The sequence below is a fragment of the Columba livia genome, chromosome 11, assembly GCF_036013475.1.
Source record: "Columba livia isolate bColLiv1 breed racing homer chromosome 11, bColLiv1.pat.W.v2, whole genome shotgun sequence".
Lineage (NCBI taxonomy): Eukaryota > Metazoa > Chordata > Aves > Columbiformes > Columbidae > Columba > Columba livia.
The window spans coordinates 17362614-17379782 of NC_088612.1; the positions used below are offsets into that span (position 1 = coordinate 17362614).

Here is a 17169-nt window from a genome sequence, read left to right on the forward strand (position 1 = left end):
ATATGTAACATCTGCTTGAACATAGCACACAGTCATTGCCCTGTTCTGCCTTTCAGACCTCAGCTCAGCAGGCCTTGATGGGGACCATTAATACCAGTATGCATGCTGTCCAGCAGGCACAGGCTGACCTCAGTGAAGTCGATAACCTACCACCTCTAGGGCAGGACATGGTGAGTTTCTCTAATCCCTTACAGAAATGGATCCTAATGCTTTCGGGTGTTCACAGATCAGTTTAGTCCAGTTCCTGGATCTAAAGTGCTATGACTAAAGCTTTTAAAATGAGATTTAAAATGTTGTGCTCTCTAAGAAACTCATCTTCAGTGTTCTACCTAACTCTAATCAGTCTTCTGAGATCAGTTGTAGCAGGCTTCCTTGCATAACCATCTCTGGAATCTTATTTGTTTTATATGTATATGTAAAACTGAACACTTGCTACGGGCAATATTTATGTTGGGAGTGACACAATATGATTCTGTCGTTTCTGATCCAGGTTAGGACAGGAGGACAGATCAAGAGAGTCTTGCTTGTGGGGGACTGTCAGTCAAGTGTTCAGCTTCATGGATGCACAGTTAATGACATTTACTTTAAAAGGGCAGCTGTTGAAATTTGGTAGCAATTCCGTAGTGAATGATTTGGCAAAAGAAAATGCTTGCTTTCCTGTTGTACTTACAGGCTTGGTTGTTGTCCCATTTCACTTTTAAAGATTCATGAAGGGATGGCAGATTTGCATAGTATCCTCTCTTACAGAACCTCACAGCAATCCTTAATTCTTGTTTTTGTTATTGCTCTTCAGGCATCAAGAGTATGGGTTCAGAACAAGGTTGATGAATCAAAACATGAAATACACTCTCAGGTTGATGCTATCACTGCTGGAACTGCATCTGTTGTTAACCTTACAGCAGGTAAATTTCCAAGGGAAGGATTTCCTTGCAGTTTCCTACTTATTCATCTGTCTAGTTCAAGTAATATAGGGACTGAGTATGGGGCAACTGGAGAAAAAATTTCTACAAAATACCCTAGCGGATAAACGTATTGGCACGTGGAACAAACTCTCTGCCCCTCAAAACATAATTTTTGTATCCTCATTTTGTCTCTCACGCTAAAGGTACAACCATTGATAAAGACAAAATGCAGCTTGCTTCTTCAACAGTAGGTAGGTGGTGGTGGTGGTAGGTAGATGGTGTTCGCAAGGTTACTACAAAACAGCATTATCATCTGACAGGTGTTAGAGACAGGCTATGTGTTCATTGACAGTGATTTTTTCTTCAGCAAATTACAAGTTGAATATTGGTTTACTTTGGGTTCTTTCAATGTTGAAAGGTAGGTGAAACTGTGGACTTGTCAGCAAATTGCATTGAATGAAGAGAAATTCTATGAGAAGATAAATTTTCATAGAAAAATGTAGAAATTGGAAACATTATAGCTTTTTTTTTTTTTTTTGAAGTGACAATGAAATTACTTAGTAGGCCTTGCTCAGCTATCTTGAAATTTTTCTTTTGTCTCTCATGAGAGTTTAGCTTGTGGTAGTTGCCTTTTTTACCCTTTTAGTCACTGGAGCATTCTGATAATGAAAAATCATTTGCTTGACAGGGGACCCAGTTGACACTGATTACACTGCTGTGGGATGTGCAATTACAACCATCTCTTCCAATCTCACTGAGATGTCTAAGGGTGTGAAACTGCTTGCTGCTCTCATGGATGATGAAGTTGGAAGTGGAGAAGACCTCCTGAAAGCTGCTCGAACACTGGCTAGTGCTGTATCAGACTTACTGAAGGCTGTGCAACCTACTTCAGGAGAGGTGAATACATGGAAGCTTCTCAGGTCCCCTCTTTCAAGTGTATGAATTTGGGTTTTTTTGAGACATGTTGGCTTCTAAGCCTCACTTGCTCAGTGCCATATAATGTCTCCTGTGCAAGCAGTTCTTTTAACTATTTCTTATTCCTTCATCTCTGTCTTTATGCCTTTAAGTCTTGCACCTTGATATTAGTATGTTCAATGTTATATGCAGAGGTTGATTGATTTGTGTAACAGTTAATTTATCTGGCCACTGTATTATATTTTAGAAACAAATTGAAACAGTACTATGACTCATTTTAATAGGAAGTGGAGATGTACTAATTAATGATTTTTTTTCTCGACTATCTTTGTCTACTTTAACATATAAAATTACAAGTTTATCTCTCAGTATTTTCCAAAGATGAGAATAATACTGACCAGGATAGACTATCTTTTCATGAGTTGGGATCTACAGACAGTTTGCCTTAGATCTCTTCTCTTTAGGTATTTGTTCTGAAGAATGTGAAATCTCCTGTTGTTTCAGACCAGTTGGCATATTGACTATCTATCCTTAATTATCCTTGGAGTTATTATAACAGTGTGTATTCAAGTTCTTCAAAACAATTTGCACATTCTATGGCAGTACTTAAAATGAAAGTTCCGAAATATGGATGTGCAGTTGTGCACATGTAAAAGTAAATATTTTTGCAAAGTATTTCTGTTGCGTCTATCTTTTAGCCATAATAATTGCATACTAATGCAGAAGTTCCTTCAGGAAATCTAAAATTCAAGTAAGCTCATTTTCTTTGAATTAATGTGTTTCACCACTATATTTTTTCAGCCTCGACAGACGGTTTTGACTGCGGCTGGAAGCATTGGACAAGCGAGTGGGGAGCTACTCAGACAAATTGGAGAGAATGAAACAGATGAAAGGTTCCAGGTAATGAGGGGGTTTCTAGTCACTGTTGGAGCTGTGCAGCTTTCTAGTGAGGAGGCCGCTGCATAAAACCAGACTTCCTGAAGTATGGTTAGGAAATGTTGACTGTAGTTAGCATCAGTTTCAAGTTTCTCATTGTTTACACATTGACTCCATCCCACTAAAAAACTGAAGTGTATAGAATGTGTAGCATTTTAAGTGGGAAATGGGAAGATATTTTTGAACTTTTTTGATTGCAGGAATTAACATGAGTGTGGTTTTATTTTGCAGCTTCAGAGTTAACTAAGTTATTTTTAAATGAGAGAAAAATGTTCTGGGGTTTAAGACCTGTTTTGAGTTATATTTTGGAGCAGTAATTTATAGGGCTATATTTATGTAATGGACAAGGAAATATTGTGGTTGGAAATGGCACTTTCAAAAATGGAGCGGTCATTTTCAGTGCTATAAAGCACAATTAAGTTCTTGAATGTAGTATTAACTCAAGTACTGTCTGTCTTCAGCAGTTTGCTCCTTGAGGTTGTCATCCTTATTGCAGATATTTGTCACATGTTTAGTGGTGAACTCCAGATGGTGTTGTATGAATAGGGTATTCTCAGGAAGTGAAGATAAGCACATTGCAATTTGGGACATAGATTTGTTCTCATGGACTCCGAGCCAATTAAAAATTTGACATTCCATGCTTGTTCAGTCCAGTAATTTGATCATGTAAAGGCAGAAATGGTCGCACTGAGAAAACTGTTTAGTTTTTGAGTAGTAGCCAAGTTTGCTGCTTTACACAAACCAGAACGTTTAAGTTCTAATACAAGAGAACTTCTTACCTTCAGGAGATTGGTTCTTAACATAAAATAAATATGTACTGTTTTGTTCATAAGATAAAGTTTTCCGTTTATTTTACCAGGATGTTCTGATGAGTCTGGCCAAAGCTGTTGCAAATGCTGCTGCCATGTTAGTGCTGAAGGCGAAGAATGTAGCGCAGGTCGCTGAGGATACAGTCCTGCAGAACAGGGTCATTGCTGCTGCTACGCAGTGTGCGCTCTCTACTTCCCAGCTCGTGGCCTGTGCGAAGGTGAGGCTGGCGGTGCTGGTGAGGGGGCAAGGCGTTATTTTCAGTGTATGCTTCTGTGTATTCCCAGCAGTCTTGTGCAATATACTGTGTTACTGTTCTAGCTCTAGGTTCATGCAGTATCAATGTTGTTGATGAATAAACTGTCACCTATAACAATGGCAATCAGGAGCCCAGAGGATGTGAGGTGTTGCTATAATATCCAGAGAAGGTTCCATAGGTAACAGAGACCATCTGATGAATTATTAATTTTGATAAAATAAAAAAGTAAAAATATGTTAGTTTGAGAAGCACATCTTGCCTGGGGTATTGTGCAAGTTTTCTAACAAAACCTAGAGTAAGGATAGGTTCACCTTATCTAAAGCTAAATATTTAAAAGTTGGTATTCTTGCTGAAAGCAAAGCAGAGTTGTTGATCATTGATTTTCAATATTTTTACACTAATTTACAGTAGCCCAGTTTTTTTAATAGATCCACGGCTTTTAACCAAGGACTGATTTTTCAGTCAAAGGAGTTGAGATCAGACCTCAAATTCTGAGGTCTGCAATTGGAGCATTACATCTCCTGCAGCCCTTTCTTTGCCTTAAAAATAGATAAATAAAATACTAATTTATTTTTAAAAATTAAAGAGTTTGCATTTGCTGCTTGAATGCTCCTTTTGAAGTCTTCAGTGCCATCTTTTTACAGGGAAATGGGTATTCAACTGTTGTGAAACATCCAGAAGGTTTATGTTAAAATTAATTGCTAATATTAGATATTACATTTTCAATATTTTCTACTTTATTTCTCTGGGTGCAAGGGCTTTTTGTAATGCGTATGTATGCATTTTCATTTCTTTGGACTTGTTCTTGCTTTCTGTGGAGTTCTTCAGTATGGCATAAGACACCCAGTGGCATCTTATTTTTCTCATAATATATGCATAGTTTTCCTACTGCCAAAAGCTGTCTGGGTATGCCTGAACACAATGGGGGAGAGTTGTTTTAATCTGTAGATTACCAGGTTTACTACTTGTCTTGTGACTTCAGAAGTAGAATGTTGAATGGCTTGTGCCAACCACTACTTTTATTTAAACAAGAAAGAATAGGAGTTGCTGAGAAGGCATTCCAAACCGAGTTTCAATTAAGATTTTATTTTATTTGGAATTCCAGGGTACAGAAGTGTGCCAATGGATGTAGTTACTCTGGAAGAGTTTGGCTCATGCCTGCTCTTCAGAAACACTGTCTAGTGTTTGCTCAGTTCAGCAGCTGCTGAAGAAGCATGAAACAAGGTGGGGGTTTCCATTCTCAGGATCTCAGTTGAAATTAAATTAACAATATGCAGAGCCCAGATTCCTAATCTAGATGTCTGAAGCTACGTATTTAAATACTCCCAGGGGTTTCTGTCTAGGCAAAACACATAAATTACAGAATAAAAACTGAACATAGAAGGTGTTTCACTTGTTAGTAGCTAGGAAACTTGCAAACAAGCCTTTTGTGAATGCTTTGTGTCCTTTCTGCATGCAGGTTGTGACCCCCACCATCAGCTCGCCAGTGTGTCAGGAGCAGCTGATTGAGGCAGGGAAACTGGTGGACCGTTCAGTGGAGAACTGTGTGAGGGCCTGCCAGGCTGCCACTGACGACATGGAGTTACTGAAGCAGGTCAGTGCAGCTGCCAGCATCGTCAGTCAAGCCCTGAACGACCTCTTGCAGCATGTCCGCCAGTTTGCGAGCAGGGGAGAGCCCATCGGACGCTATGACCAGGCTACAGATACTATCATGTGTGTCACAGAGAGTATTTTCAGTTCGATGGGAGATGCTGGTAAGTTTCTCTAGTGGACAGTAACTTTCTGTGGTTAAGAGTATTTGAAAAGAATGAGGCCTTGGACCCAAATATGTCCTAAGTTGATTTGATAGCCTAAAGAAAGGCAAAGGGTTTATTGGTTCAGATCTATTATGGAGTTCAAGTGTATGTTTTAGTGACCAAATCAATTTGCTCTGCAAAGGGTACGTGTTCATTTCAGAAGCATTGCTGTTTTATTTCTCTGCCTCTCCATGACCAGAACCTGACTCCAGCTTCTTAAATATACATCTTTTTTGGCCAAAATCACCTAATTGTTGCAGAAGGTCCTCTGACAGACTTCTTAATTTAGTTTATACTAGGCAGAAGATAATTCCTCAAAAATAACTTTCCCAAAAGAAGAACAGGTGAAAGATGGGTGATTTTTATTAAAGGGGTGAAATCTTGGCTGTAATTTGAAAGCAAAATTATTAGTCTTCCGAGGCCAGGAGTTTCCATGAACTGTATATTCAAAATTACTCTAAAGTATTAGTTTTTGGTTTTTGTCTTGCTATCTAGAATGCAAATGTTATGTTTTTTCTTTATCTCCACTGTAGTAGTTTCCTTGATTTATGTTGCGATCCAATATTTTGTTTATGAAGATTCTAAGTTATGAACTATTTGTGTATAATTTTCAAGTCAAAAGAATACTTCAGCAAATGTAACTTTATTTTCATCTTGTTGAGAGGACTTTTAAAACCAAAAATGTAGAGAGAAGGAAACTAAAAATGTACTTGTATACCACAGGTGAAATGGTACGGCAGGCCAGGGTGCTGGCTCAAGCCACTTCTGATCTCGTCAATGCCATGAGGTCAGATGCCGAAGCAGAAATTGATATGGAGAACTCTAAGAAGCTCCTGGCTGCTGCAAAACTCCTGGCAGATTCTACAGCCCGCATGGTTGAAGCTGCAAAGGTATAAGGAAAATGAACTGAAGCTTAAAATTGTATGGCTATACACAAAGATATGGTTATTTGGATAGATAGTTACTTCTGTTCTTTTGGTGTTAAAAACCCTTCTTGCACTGCGTTGTTCACCTTTGTGCAGGGTGGTTGGAACTCAAGTCAACCAGGGCATTTACCACCAGCCATAATAGCTGCAATGCAAGGTCTTGTAGCAGTCTATCAATACAAATGGAGCAACAAGCGCAAAGTAATCTCTTAGAAACATATCTTAGAAAGCTGCTAACAGAGCAACTCTGCCTCTGTTCATCTTAAGAGCAGTTTCTTCCACCTAGGGAATCTTGCCTATGTTGCTCCCCATTCCACTCCCCCCCCATTCTCACAAAAGAGGCAAATATATAATCTTTCCTTTCTGTGCTAGAAACCTATTTAAATACACTAGGGAGGCATGTGTTCTTGGAATTGTTTCCCAAATCCTGCAGTTAAATGATTTTTGCAGATCAGGGCCAGCCATCCTGCTAGGGCTCTGAAAGGTCCATACGTCCTGCCACAGAGCAAATCCTTGACCTTCCAGTACTTTCTCAGACTTCAAATGGAGAAAACCTATTGTGTTAAACCTGAAGGTCTGAACTGCTGTTACTGAAAGCTGTATTAAATTGGGAATTCTTAAAACTGTTTTTTTCAAAACCTGCATTCATATAATCAAAGTACATTATTACAGACAGTAGTGGAAGCAGTTTGCAAAGGCTTTTTCCCCAAGTACGTAAAGTATTATATGAAGCAAATGTTCAACTCCCTTACTCAAAGTACCTGTTAATAGCATATACCGTAACAACCTTGCACTAGCAATAAATTTTCCACATCAAAGTCTTGTAACATTTTAATGTTCTTCTAACATTAAGATAATGTAAGGGAAATAAAGGCTGATGTAGCAGACACTGTCTGGATCTAAAGCCTTGATATTCATCTACATTCTTTCCAGGAACTTTTACTGAGGCTCATGGTTTTTGCTGTGAAATTTTGTGCAGGGAGCTGCAGCCAATCCTGAAAATGAAGATCAACAGCAGCGTCTGAGAGAAGCAGCAGAGGGACTACGAGTTGCTACAAATGCTGCTGCACAGAATGCCATCAAGAAGAAAATTGTCAACAGATTAGAGGTTGGAAACTAGATGAATTTCCAGTTTTGTTCATTTAGATAATTAGTATCTGTAGATAATTTCAAGCAAGTAGAAATGTATATTTCACTTTAAGCTCAATTCTAGAGTACAAGGCTTGGAATTTGAGATGCCAGCATATGATATTGTAATCATCAGAAAACTGAGCAACTTGTATCAGTGATATGGTAAGCTGGGGTAAAAATTTTACTCAGAAGACATTTGCTGGTGGCTTAGTCATAAAATTAAAACAGCCTAGGTTTCAAACACCTGGGCTGAAACTTTTTTAATTGATCTATGTGACTTGTCATTTACACACATTATCTTTTGGTAGTTTTACTAGTAAATCTGCTAGAGTTTCGTGTAGACTTCCATAAAAAATGTGTTGAATTGCACCACATCCAATTAAACTGGTAAATTATTCAGAAAATCAGAGCAGCAGAAACAAAAGTTAAAAGCTATATCATAGCTGGTAGCACAGTCAAGGGGAAGAAAGATAGTTTACTGTGCACTAAGGATAAAATATCTCTGAAGCTGGTCTTGTAGACAAGGTTTGATCTTCCCATTCTCAGCTAAAATGTAGAAAATACAGATTTTAAAAACAAGCCTTTTGTAATTCCTAGTTTCCAACTGTGGTTTTACAGTGATCTGATTCAAGTGCAATGAGATTAGACAAACAAGGGGATCTAAGTAGGTAACCACATTTCAGAAGTGCATTTAAATTACTGCGTCTGCCTAGAAACCAAAATCAGGAACTGCATGTACGTAGACTTTACAGAAAGGACTTATTTGTTTTGCTGTTATAACATATACTGCCTTACAAAGGAGTGAAATGTGTAATGAAGAAAATGAACCTCACACTTGGTTGTATTCAGTGGGCCGATTAAAGCATTGTACGACATGTATACCTTGAATAAATTTTTGAATTTTTCATTTTGTTATAAAGAGAGGTTGACAATAAGACTCCTAGTTGTTTGAAGAAGGTGTTATCAGTGCTTGTAGATTCAGTAGTATCAGTATTTTGTACTTGTGCATCATTTTAGTATCTTTGCTTTTGCCATGGAGCAATCTTAGTAGAAGTTGGCTCCCTTGAGTCTTTCTTTGGTCAGAGGTGTTGATGTAGCAGTGTGAAATACTCTATGTACTTGGCCTCTTTTCTCTGGCCTTCTTTGTGAGGAGCTAAATTATTAGGCCATTTCTGCTCTCTTTAACTGACTTCTTTTGGTCTTATTGCAACCGATGCTATGAAGGAGTAAGAGCTTAGAATTCTTCTAGTTCCATCGTTTTCTTTAGTGGCAAGTTAGAGATGGATAGGCATGTTCAGCTCATTTTCATCTTGAGAGAAGAGCAATCCTGCGTTTCCTTAAGGCAAACAAATCTGTCAAAGTTGTTACTGTCAAGGTTACCTGTAATATGTATTTAATCCTCTGAGTTGCTCATACTTCTACCACTGATTTACCTCTGTTTTCTCCAAAGATTGCTGCTAAACAAGCTGCAGCTGCTGCTACTCAGACTATTGCAGCTTCTCAGAATGCAGCTGTTTCAAATAAGAACACAGCAGCCCACCAGCAACTTGTGCAGAGCTGTAAGGTAAACATGCCACAACCCTCTGGACAAATAACTCTTGAACTCTGCTTTATGGGGAACTGAATATCACCTTCTATAATAATGCTGTTGCAACCTCAAAACAAAATTAAACAAACCAACAAACAAAACACCTAACCACCACACACATTCGTATGTATGGATTCTGTAGAACTCTCATTTCACTTTGTGGAGGAGGCTGCTTGCTTGGATGCTTGTACAGTGGCAAGAAGTGCTGGCCACATGTTCAGCACACGAGTGTGCTCTTCTGCAGCTGAGTAGCTCTATGATCAAAATAGGCAGTGGAATGATACATACAGTGAATGGGACTGGGGTCTGCTGTGGAGTAAAGTTAACCTCTGAACTTTCCACAGCAAAGGGTGGAATAGCAATAGTGGTTTATAGTATACTGGAGTGCAATTCTTCTTGAATGAATTGGTTATGTAGCTATCAACACTGATCCTGCTGTTCTGATGTACAGCCTACAAGGATCTGGGGCCTTTAATGTCACCATAAAAGATAAGTTACACCCCTTATTACGGGGTTAACGTGATTCCTAGCTTGAAGTTAAAGCTGCCAAGATGAGTTTTCAAGGTATGCCTGAAGTCAAGAACGTTTTTGTAGTTCCAAGCTAGAATTCTGAGTCTGGTGAAAAGCTGTTCTCTTTTGTGTTTAAGCAACATTTGGCAGCTTAAATTCTAGCTCTGACTAACGTTGCTTGAGGCTTCTTAAAGGAACTGCATTTGAACAAAAAACTGAAAACGACAGTAGAACGCAAAAGGGTTTTCTTCTGAATGGAAGAGCAGTTATGTAGAGAATGAGAACAAAACCATTAAACAAGGCATCGTTGAAAGCCACATTCAGATTCAGCAAATCCTTCGTGTCGTGATGGTGTTCCTAAGAAATGTTGGAATTAAGGAATGTAGCTCCAGTACATCTCAAGATTGCGTTGTAGGCAGCTGTTTATTTCGGTATGATTTAAAAAAAAAAAAAGCAAGCTGATTCACTGTATTGTTTACAGTTCATTCTAATTTGATCTTGATGATGATTTATTACATAGCAGAGAAGATCTGATACCTACTTTTAAACTTTTTTTGGGGGGGAAAAATTGTAGTATTGTGTTGCTGAAGTGTTTCTGTGAAATGGATGGACAAGGAGCATGAATCTGGATAGTCCAGGAATAAAGTTTTAGCAGTAGACACTTCAGAATGCTCCAGCTGTACTATAAAGTTTGTATTATTAGAAGTCAAGGAAAAGTAGGCCGACGTGCTTGTATGTAAAAGGCATTGTTTTTCTGAAACAAGACATTCTCTGGAAAAATCTGTTTCCTCCACTATTGGCATTTTAACATGCAAAGGAAGTAGTTCAAAATACTTTCTATGTATCTTGGTTTTCACAAAAATCTTGTATTGTCTTGTAGTATTGTTAGGCTAATGAGTAGCTTGAATAAAGATTTCTTTAAAAGTAGAAGCCTTCTGAAAAATCCTAATGTATTAATTTAGTTCCATGGAATCCTAAACAAATTCTGTGAAGGCACAAGAGTCTTGTACCTGTGAATACTACAGGTTGTGTTTAAGGGTGGTGTGGGGAGAGGGCTTGGTTTAATGTCAGAGGATTTGGATGTTTTATTTATCTACTAAAAGCTTCTCCATTTGTTTATTATAGAATGTTGCAGACCACATTCCTCAGCTGGTGCAGGGTGTCAGAGGAAGTCAAGCTCAGGCAGAAGACCTCAGTGCCCAGCTTGCTCTAATAAACTCCAGCCAGAACTTCCTTCAGGTGAAGTCGATCAACCACTGTAGTAGATTCCATCAGAGCAAACAGCATTTTTTAGTGCTGTATGTTTTCATTTGTGAGAAATAAGCAGTAAACGGTTAAGAAGCATGTAACGATGGTCATGATTGACTGTGAGCCTTAGCTAAGTAGAATTTAGCTCCTCAGGTCAGATGGCTGAAGTACTGTTGAATCTGTGGACACTGAAACCTGCCAAAATTGAGGCTATAAGTGACAAGAAAACTAAAGTGCATGGAGAAGAAACATTCATTGCTGTAGTACTTGCCTTCTGGGAAAGCGTTTAAAGAACAAGATGGGGAGAACTCAGCATCTTTCTAAGCAGCGGTCTCAATATGTGAGACACTGTTGTAACGTTTCTTAGTGAAAACAAAGTTAGTGTTGCAGCAAGAAGCTCCAGCATTCTTACTAAATAAAAGGGAATATTACCATATTTCCTTTAGATACTAGCCTGCATATGTAATGGAGTTGGATTGAAGTTTTGAATAAAACACAAAATTTGACTCTGTGCTTCTTCCAAAACATCTTAAATGCTCAATATTTTATTTAGTTTTTATAACAAAACTATAGGATTTATTGCTAACATTACAAGAAACAAAGAGAATAAACCAATTCTTCACACAGTGAGGTGATCGTTACTTGGCACCAGTTAGTCTTGCCTTAAATGGAAACGAAACCCTTTCACTGATTGCTGTTAGCAGGTTCTTTGTCTCATCAGGCAGAGGTATTGCAAAACATGCTCTTGCTCTGTTTGAGTATTTTGCCGTATGATTCCATCTGGAGTCATTAAAACGATCCATCTCCCCTCTGGCTGTGTGTGTGTGTATGGGGGTGACGATGAGAATCAGCAAAGTGTTTTAATTGTATTAGCACCAAACCCCGTGAAGAGTCATTGCTTGAATTACAGTTTTCAGTTTACAGAATTTTGGCAGAGTTTAATATTTTTAAGTTCTCTACATGAATACTCAAAGGCCTCAGACAGATGTTGGTACCAATGAAGAAGTTGTACTAGTAAGGCACAAATGGGTCCTGCTGCAGAGGACCTTGCCATATGAAGTTATGACAGGGTGCAGCATATGAATAGAAGGTGCACGGTTAAGGAGCAGGGAAGTGCATGAAGTGGTTGCTACAGAAAATCTAGAAACCTCAGGAGTGTGTGAATGGAGGAAGTAGTTTGTTTATTGAATCCTAAGCTTTCCTTCAAGAAACTGAGCTAGTAAAACTAATTGTGTTCTTTGCTTTTTGTTGAACAGCCTGGAAGTAAAATGGTGGCATCAGCTAAAGCTGCAGTCCCCACTGTGACTGATCAAGCAGCAGCAATGCAGTTAAGTCAGTGTGCAAAGAACCTTGCCACCAGCTTAGCTGAGCTACGAACTGCCTCCCAGAAGGTAGGTCAATACTGTTCTCATCAGCTAAAGCAAGATGGCTTGAAGCATTTAATATTTCTAATAATGGCTTACAGCTCTTAACAGTGATATTGGTCTGATTTCTGAATAGGCTCATGAAGCATGTGGCCCAATGGAAATTGATTCTGCCTTGAATACAGTCCAGACACTCAAAAATGAACTACAAGATGCGAAGATGGCAGCTGTGGATGGACAGTTAAAACCTCTCCCAGGAGAAACTGTAATTGAGGAAGGATGTTCTTCATTTAAAAACAAAGAAACAAAGTTAGCTGTTAAAAATTTTAAGTACTAGAGGCAAAAGAAGTCATGAGGCTTTGAATAATGATGATGCTGATAGGATTTTACACTAATTCTCTTAAAAAAAGTACACATTCCTACTACATTCAGAAGCATGTTCTGTACCAGAATTACTCATAGAACTGTAAAGCATCCTTCTCTGTTGTACAAATTACAATTTAGCATCAGCAATGTTTTGGTCTTTTCTTGTCAAAAAGAATTTATTTTCAATAAAGACGAGAACTCAATAGTTCTAAGACTACTAGTCCCAGTAGGCTTAGAAAGTGAAATATTTTATTTGGCAAAAAAAACCAATCGATTTCCACTGCGAGTTATAAAATAGCTTTGTTGTTCATATTACCTAATTAATTTATTTCGCCCTGGATGGGAAAAACATGCTAGTCAGGTTTCAGAAAAACTACACGTGTGTTTGGTAGCGGAGGTAAAAGCTTGGTGAAATAAGAAATCTTTTAGTAATATTTTAAAAATGAGTATGTTTTAGTTGGGCTTACACAAATGTTGTCCTCTGCAATTTTTCACAGCTTGAGAAGTGCGCTCAGGACCTGGGAAGTACATCCAAAGCAGTTGGTTCATCAATGGCTCAGTTGTTAACTTGTGCTGCTCAAGGCAACGAGCACTACACAGGTACTCTTTCACTTATAACGCCTCTGCTTTCCATAAAAGACTTAATAAAGGTTTTCTTATCACAGACTAGTTACATCAAGGAATTACTACCTTTTTTTTTTTTTTTTTTTTTTTTTTTTTACTGCTGATAGTGAATTGTGGCAAGTTACTAGGAATTGCTGGTGTGAATGATATGCTTCATAAAAAAATAGTGTTGCAGTCTCCCGTGTGTCTGTGTATAACCAGAATAGATTGAGATTTCTGTTCAGTTGATCAGAAGAGGAAATGTTAGAAGGCACTGGTGTTAAAATGCTAACATGGCTACTTTCTGGGTTGTGTTTAGTTGTGATGTCCCAGCTTTCTAAACATTTCCAATAGGGATATTTGAACATTCTAATTATTTTTAATGCCTAAATAAAGATAACCAAGAGGTTTTGTACACCAAATGTGAACCTTTTCTATAGCTTTCTTTTGGTAGCAATAACATTATTTTAACATTATCACTTGAAATATACCACCTACAATAATTGCATATGTTGTTGACTAGACTATGTGCTGATCAGGTCTTTTAGAAAACCGTTGAATCTTGTTTTTCATTAAGGGCTGAATTAAATTTCCCAAATAGAAGAATGGGACCACTATTCACACAGTCACACACCTTAGCGCTAGAGCTAATGAATGTCCAATAATGTTGGCCAGACAGGCCACAGAAACTGATTTCATTACATCCTCTCTGTGACTTCATTCAGTTATTTCACTGTGCTTGTGCTCACAGTGATGTTAGGTTATATCAAGTTGTATCATTCCTAATCTCTTTTATTTTTTTTTAGTTGCTTGAACTTAAGGTATTGCTGTTTATTCTTTTAAAAATCCAAAATTGTGTTTTCAGCTGTGGCAGAGATGCTGTGGCTCTGAAGTAATGTACACCATTCTTGCAGACAATCACTTTTCCTCATAGTCTGGAGCATGAGTTTTTTCTCATTTCCAGGTTTTAGATTTTCTTCTTTTTCAGTACGTAACTACTGGAGATCTGTTCCTGGAATATGGTCTTTGGAGTAGAATATTTACTTTATGACGGCACTTCAAGTGTTTTTATAGGCAAATGATGCTGTGTATTTCAAATCTGGTCATGTTTGAAGATTTTTATTTTAAACTGCATTTGCCATGTTATTTTGCAATGGCTTCGTTACCTGCAAATTAATCTGTCTTAAAATATAAAGATCATCTTCAAGGGTATTAACAGAATCCTTGATCACATCTGAACATAGGAGTTGCTGCCAGAGAAACTGCTCAGGCTTTGAAGACGTTGGCTCAGGCAGCACGAGGAGTTGCAGCATCTACTACTGACCCTGTGGCAGCACATGCCATGTTGGATTCAGCCAGGGATGTCATGGAAGGCTCTGCGATGCTTATTCAGGAGGCGAAGCAGGCCCTGGCTGCACCAGGGGATGCCGACAGTCAACAGAGATTAGCCCAGGTAAGTTGCAAGTTTAGCAGCCGTGCGAATTATCAAACACCCAGTGAAATTACTTAGAATGCAGCACTAAATAATGAGAGAGAACTACAGAAAATAGGACTGCAAGGGCTGTCAGCTTTCTGTTTCTTCCAGCAGCTCTGAGATAGTAACATCACGCTTATATTAGACAATGCAGATGGTGCAAAGTCTGATATTTTTGTCATCTTTTAGAAAAGTAAACTTTTTCAAAGATGTAGTTAAGTTCTCTTACCCGCAATGTATTTGAGTAGACTGCTTGTCTGCCAAAATGAAACAACTGTTGAACTGATCATTATTAAATAAAGGGTCTGTATTCATGTTGTATTGAAAAAGTAAATGCATGCTTTCTGCACATGTGGCACCACTGCTTTTGAAGACTTTCAGGAGTAACAGGTTCTTTTTTACTGGCTTTAAATGTTCCATAATTGGCCTCTATTTTAAATAATTTCTTATCAGGAGACTAATCAGGATTTTGTAAAAAGGTATATGCAAAGTATTTCTGTGATTAGCATATTGTTAACTTCAGGGGCATTCCAATATCTGCAGTGCTGCAGCCTTTATGCTGGGTGCCAGGAGCAGTTGTGGAGCTGCCCTGCCAACACTACCCAGCAATGAGTGAGCGTAAATAGCGACTACAGGTGAGCAAATCAGGAAAGTCGCAAGCCTCAAAAATGGTCTTGTTAGAGTCAGAATGTAGGAACTGCTGGCTGTAGAACGTCCTTGCTATTGGATAAATGACCACTTAAGCCATTCTTAGTGTGGATATGTTTACTTATGTGTTGTAGGTGGCAAAAGCAGTGTCTCACTCTTTGAATAACTGCGTGAATTGTCTACCTGGACAAAAGGATGTGGATGTGGCCTTGAAGAGTATTGGAGAGTCTAGTAAGAAGCTGCTTGTTGATTCGGTGAGATGTCTTTTAACGTAGAAATTTCAGAGAAAAGAAGAGCAAGTCTGGGTTCCCCATGTATCAGTTATTATTCAGTTAAAGTGCTCTAAGTATACTTCATGTAAATTTTGTTTACATTTATGTAGCTTTAAATTGCTGCTACTATGGCTGAAATGCCGTTCTTCTAGCTTACGGGCAAGGTGAAATATTTCTATGGTTTGTGAAGTCAACGTTAAAGTTGTTGTCATAGATCACAATTAGCTGGTTTTTTGGAAGTTCCAACTGTGACTTAATGTTTTGAAGAATATGAAAATTGGAAAATTATAATCTATGTCTCACCTAGAAGTGATCAGTTTAGGGAGTATTGTGGTCAGTCAAAAAATGTTTGGTGCATCTATGGGCATTTTTTGCAAGGAGAAGAATTGTTATATTTCTGTTAAACTGCATCAATGTTTAAAAAAAAACAAAAAACAAAAGCCAACACCTTTTGTGCCATGGTCACTTGCCAGAAGGTTATACGATTTGAACAACTTTTTTCTGTATTTGCCAGTGACCTTGCTACCCTGTGGATGAAAAAGGAGTTGTACAGGTTGTTTCAAAAAGATGGACCCAACTTCAAAGATATAGTGATTTCAGATTTGGTCCATCTTTTTGAAATACCCTGTATTTTCATGTTTCTGCAATGCCTTTTGGTAAAACCAGGTCAGGGGTTAAGACTTGTGTGGTGTTCTGGAAAGCTTGTTTGTAGAAGGAAATGATGACCTGAAGACCAAAGTTCTCCAACTTTTGCCACTGACTTTATCACTTTGAAATTCAAAGTTTAACCATAAAATAGTTGTTGTCATCTCTAGCCTTTGAAAGGCTTGCGTATTGGTCTGTCCCTTGAAATAAACAGCAGGACTAAGATTGCTGCATAGATTTCTGGTTGACAGCTGTCCCATAGCTGGACTCTTTTGCATTTGGAACTGAATCACTGGCAGCCCAGTTGCAGTACTCTGTTCTAGCTTGTGTGTGTTGCATTTAATGTTCTGGAATTGTGATGAACTTTCTAGTCGTGAAGGCTTGGTGTGACACAACAGACAATAAAATACAGCACTTGGTCTCTTACAGCTACCTCCCAGTTCTAAGTCATTTCAAGAAGCTCAGAGTGAACTGAACCAGGCAGCAGCAGACCTGAATCAGTCAGCAGGAGAAGTCGTCCATGCTACACGGGGCCAAAGTGGGGAACTGGCTGCAGCCTCTGGAAAATTCAGTGATGATTTTGATGAATTTCTTGATGCTGGTATTGAAATGGCTGGCCAAGCACAAGTGAGTGTTTAATTTGCTGATTGGGACCAAGGACTGTCTTGGCCATAGTATTTTGCAATGCAGTATCTTGGTTATCTCGTAGCACAATACAATATGCTGGTGTGAGCCTCTCCAAATAGACAGGTGATGTTTGATATGAAGCAGTCATCTGT

At 38.4% G+C, this 17169-nt stretch overlaps 1 protein-coding gene across 6 annotated transcripts in view; it reads left to right on the forward strand.

Moving 5' to 3' along the window:
* The window catches only part of TLN2 (talin 2), a 162044-nt gene that overhangs the window by 90181 nt on the left and 54694 nt on the right, over window positions 1-17169 (forward strand). For 5 of the 6 annotated variants that reach the window (XM_065076153.1, XM_065076152.1, XM_065076154.1 and 2 more), the window contains 16 exons: window positions 57-170; window positions 794-902; window positions 1591-1799; window positions 2619-2717; window positions 3613-3780; window positions 5279-5573; window positions 6339-6505; window positions 7521-7649; window positions 9123-9236; window positions 10896-11009; window positions 12275-12409; window positions 12519-12647; window positions 13246-13348; window positions 14596-14804; window positions 15608-15727; window positions 16820-17017. In XM_065076153.1, the coding sequence (XP_064932225.1) occupies window positions 57-170; window positions 794-902; window positions 1591-1799; window positions 2619-2717; window positions 3613-3780; window positions 5279-5573; window positions 6339-6505; window positions 7521-7649; window positions 9123-9236; window positions 10896-11009; window positions 12275-12409; window positions 12519-12647; window positions 13246-13348; window positions 14596-14804; window positions 15608-15727; window positions 16820-17017 (2412 nt within the window). The remainder of the gene's footprint in view (window positions 1-56; window positions 171-793; window positions 903-1590; window positions 1800-2618; window positions 2718-3612; window positions 3781-5278; window positions 5574-6338; window positions 6506-7520; window positions 7650-9122; window positions 9237-10895; window positions 11010-12274; window positions 12410-12518; window positions 12648-13245; window positions 13349-14595; window positions 14805-15607; window positions 15728-16819; window positions 17018-17169) is intronic. The other variant, XM_065076155.1, reaches the window with a different exon arrangement.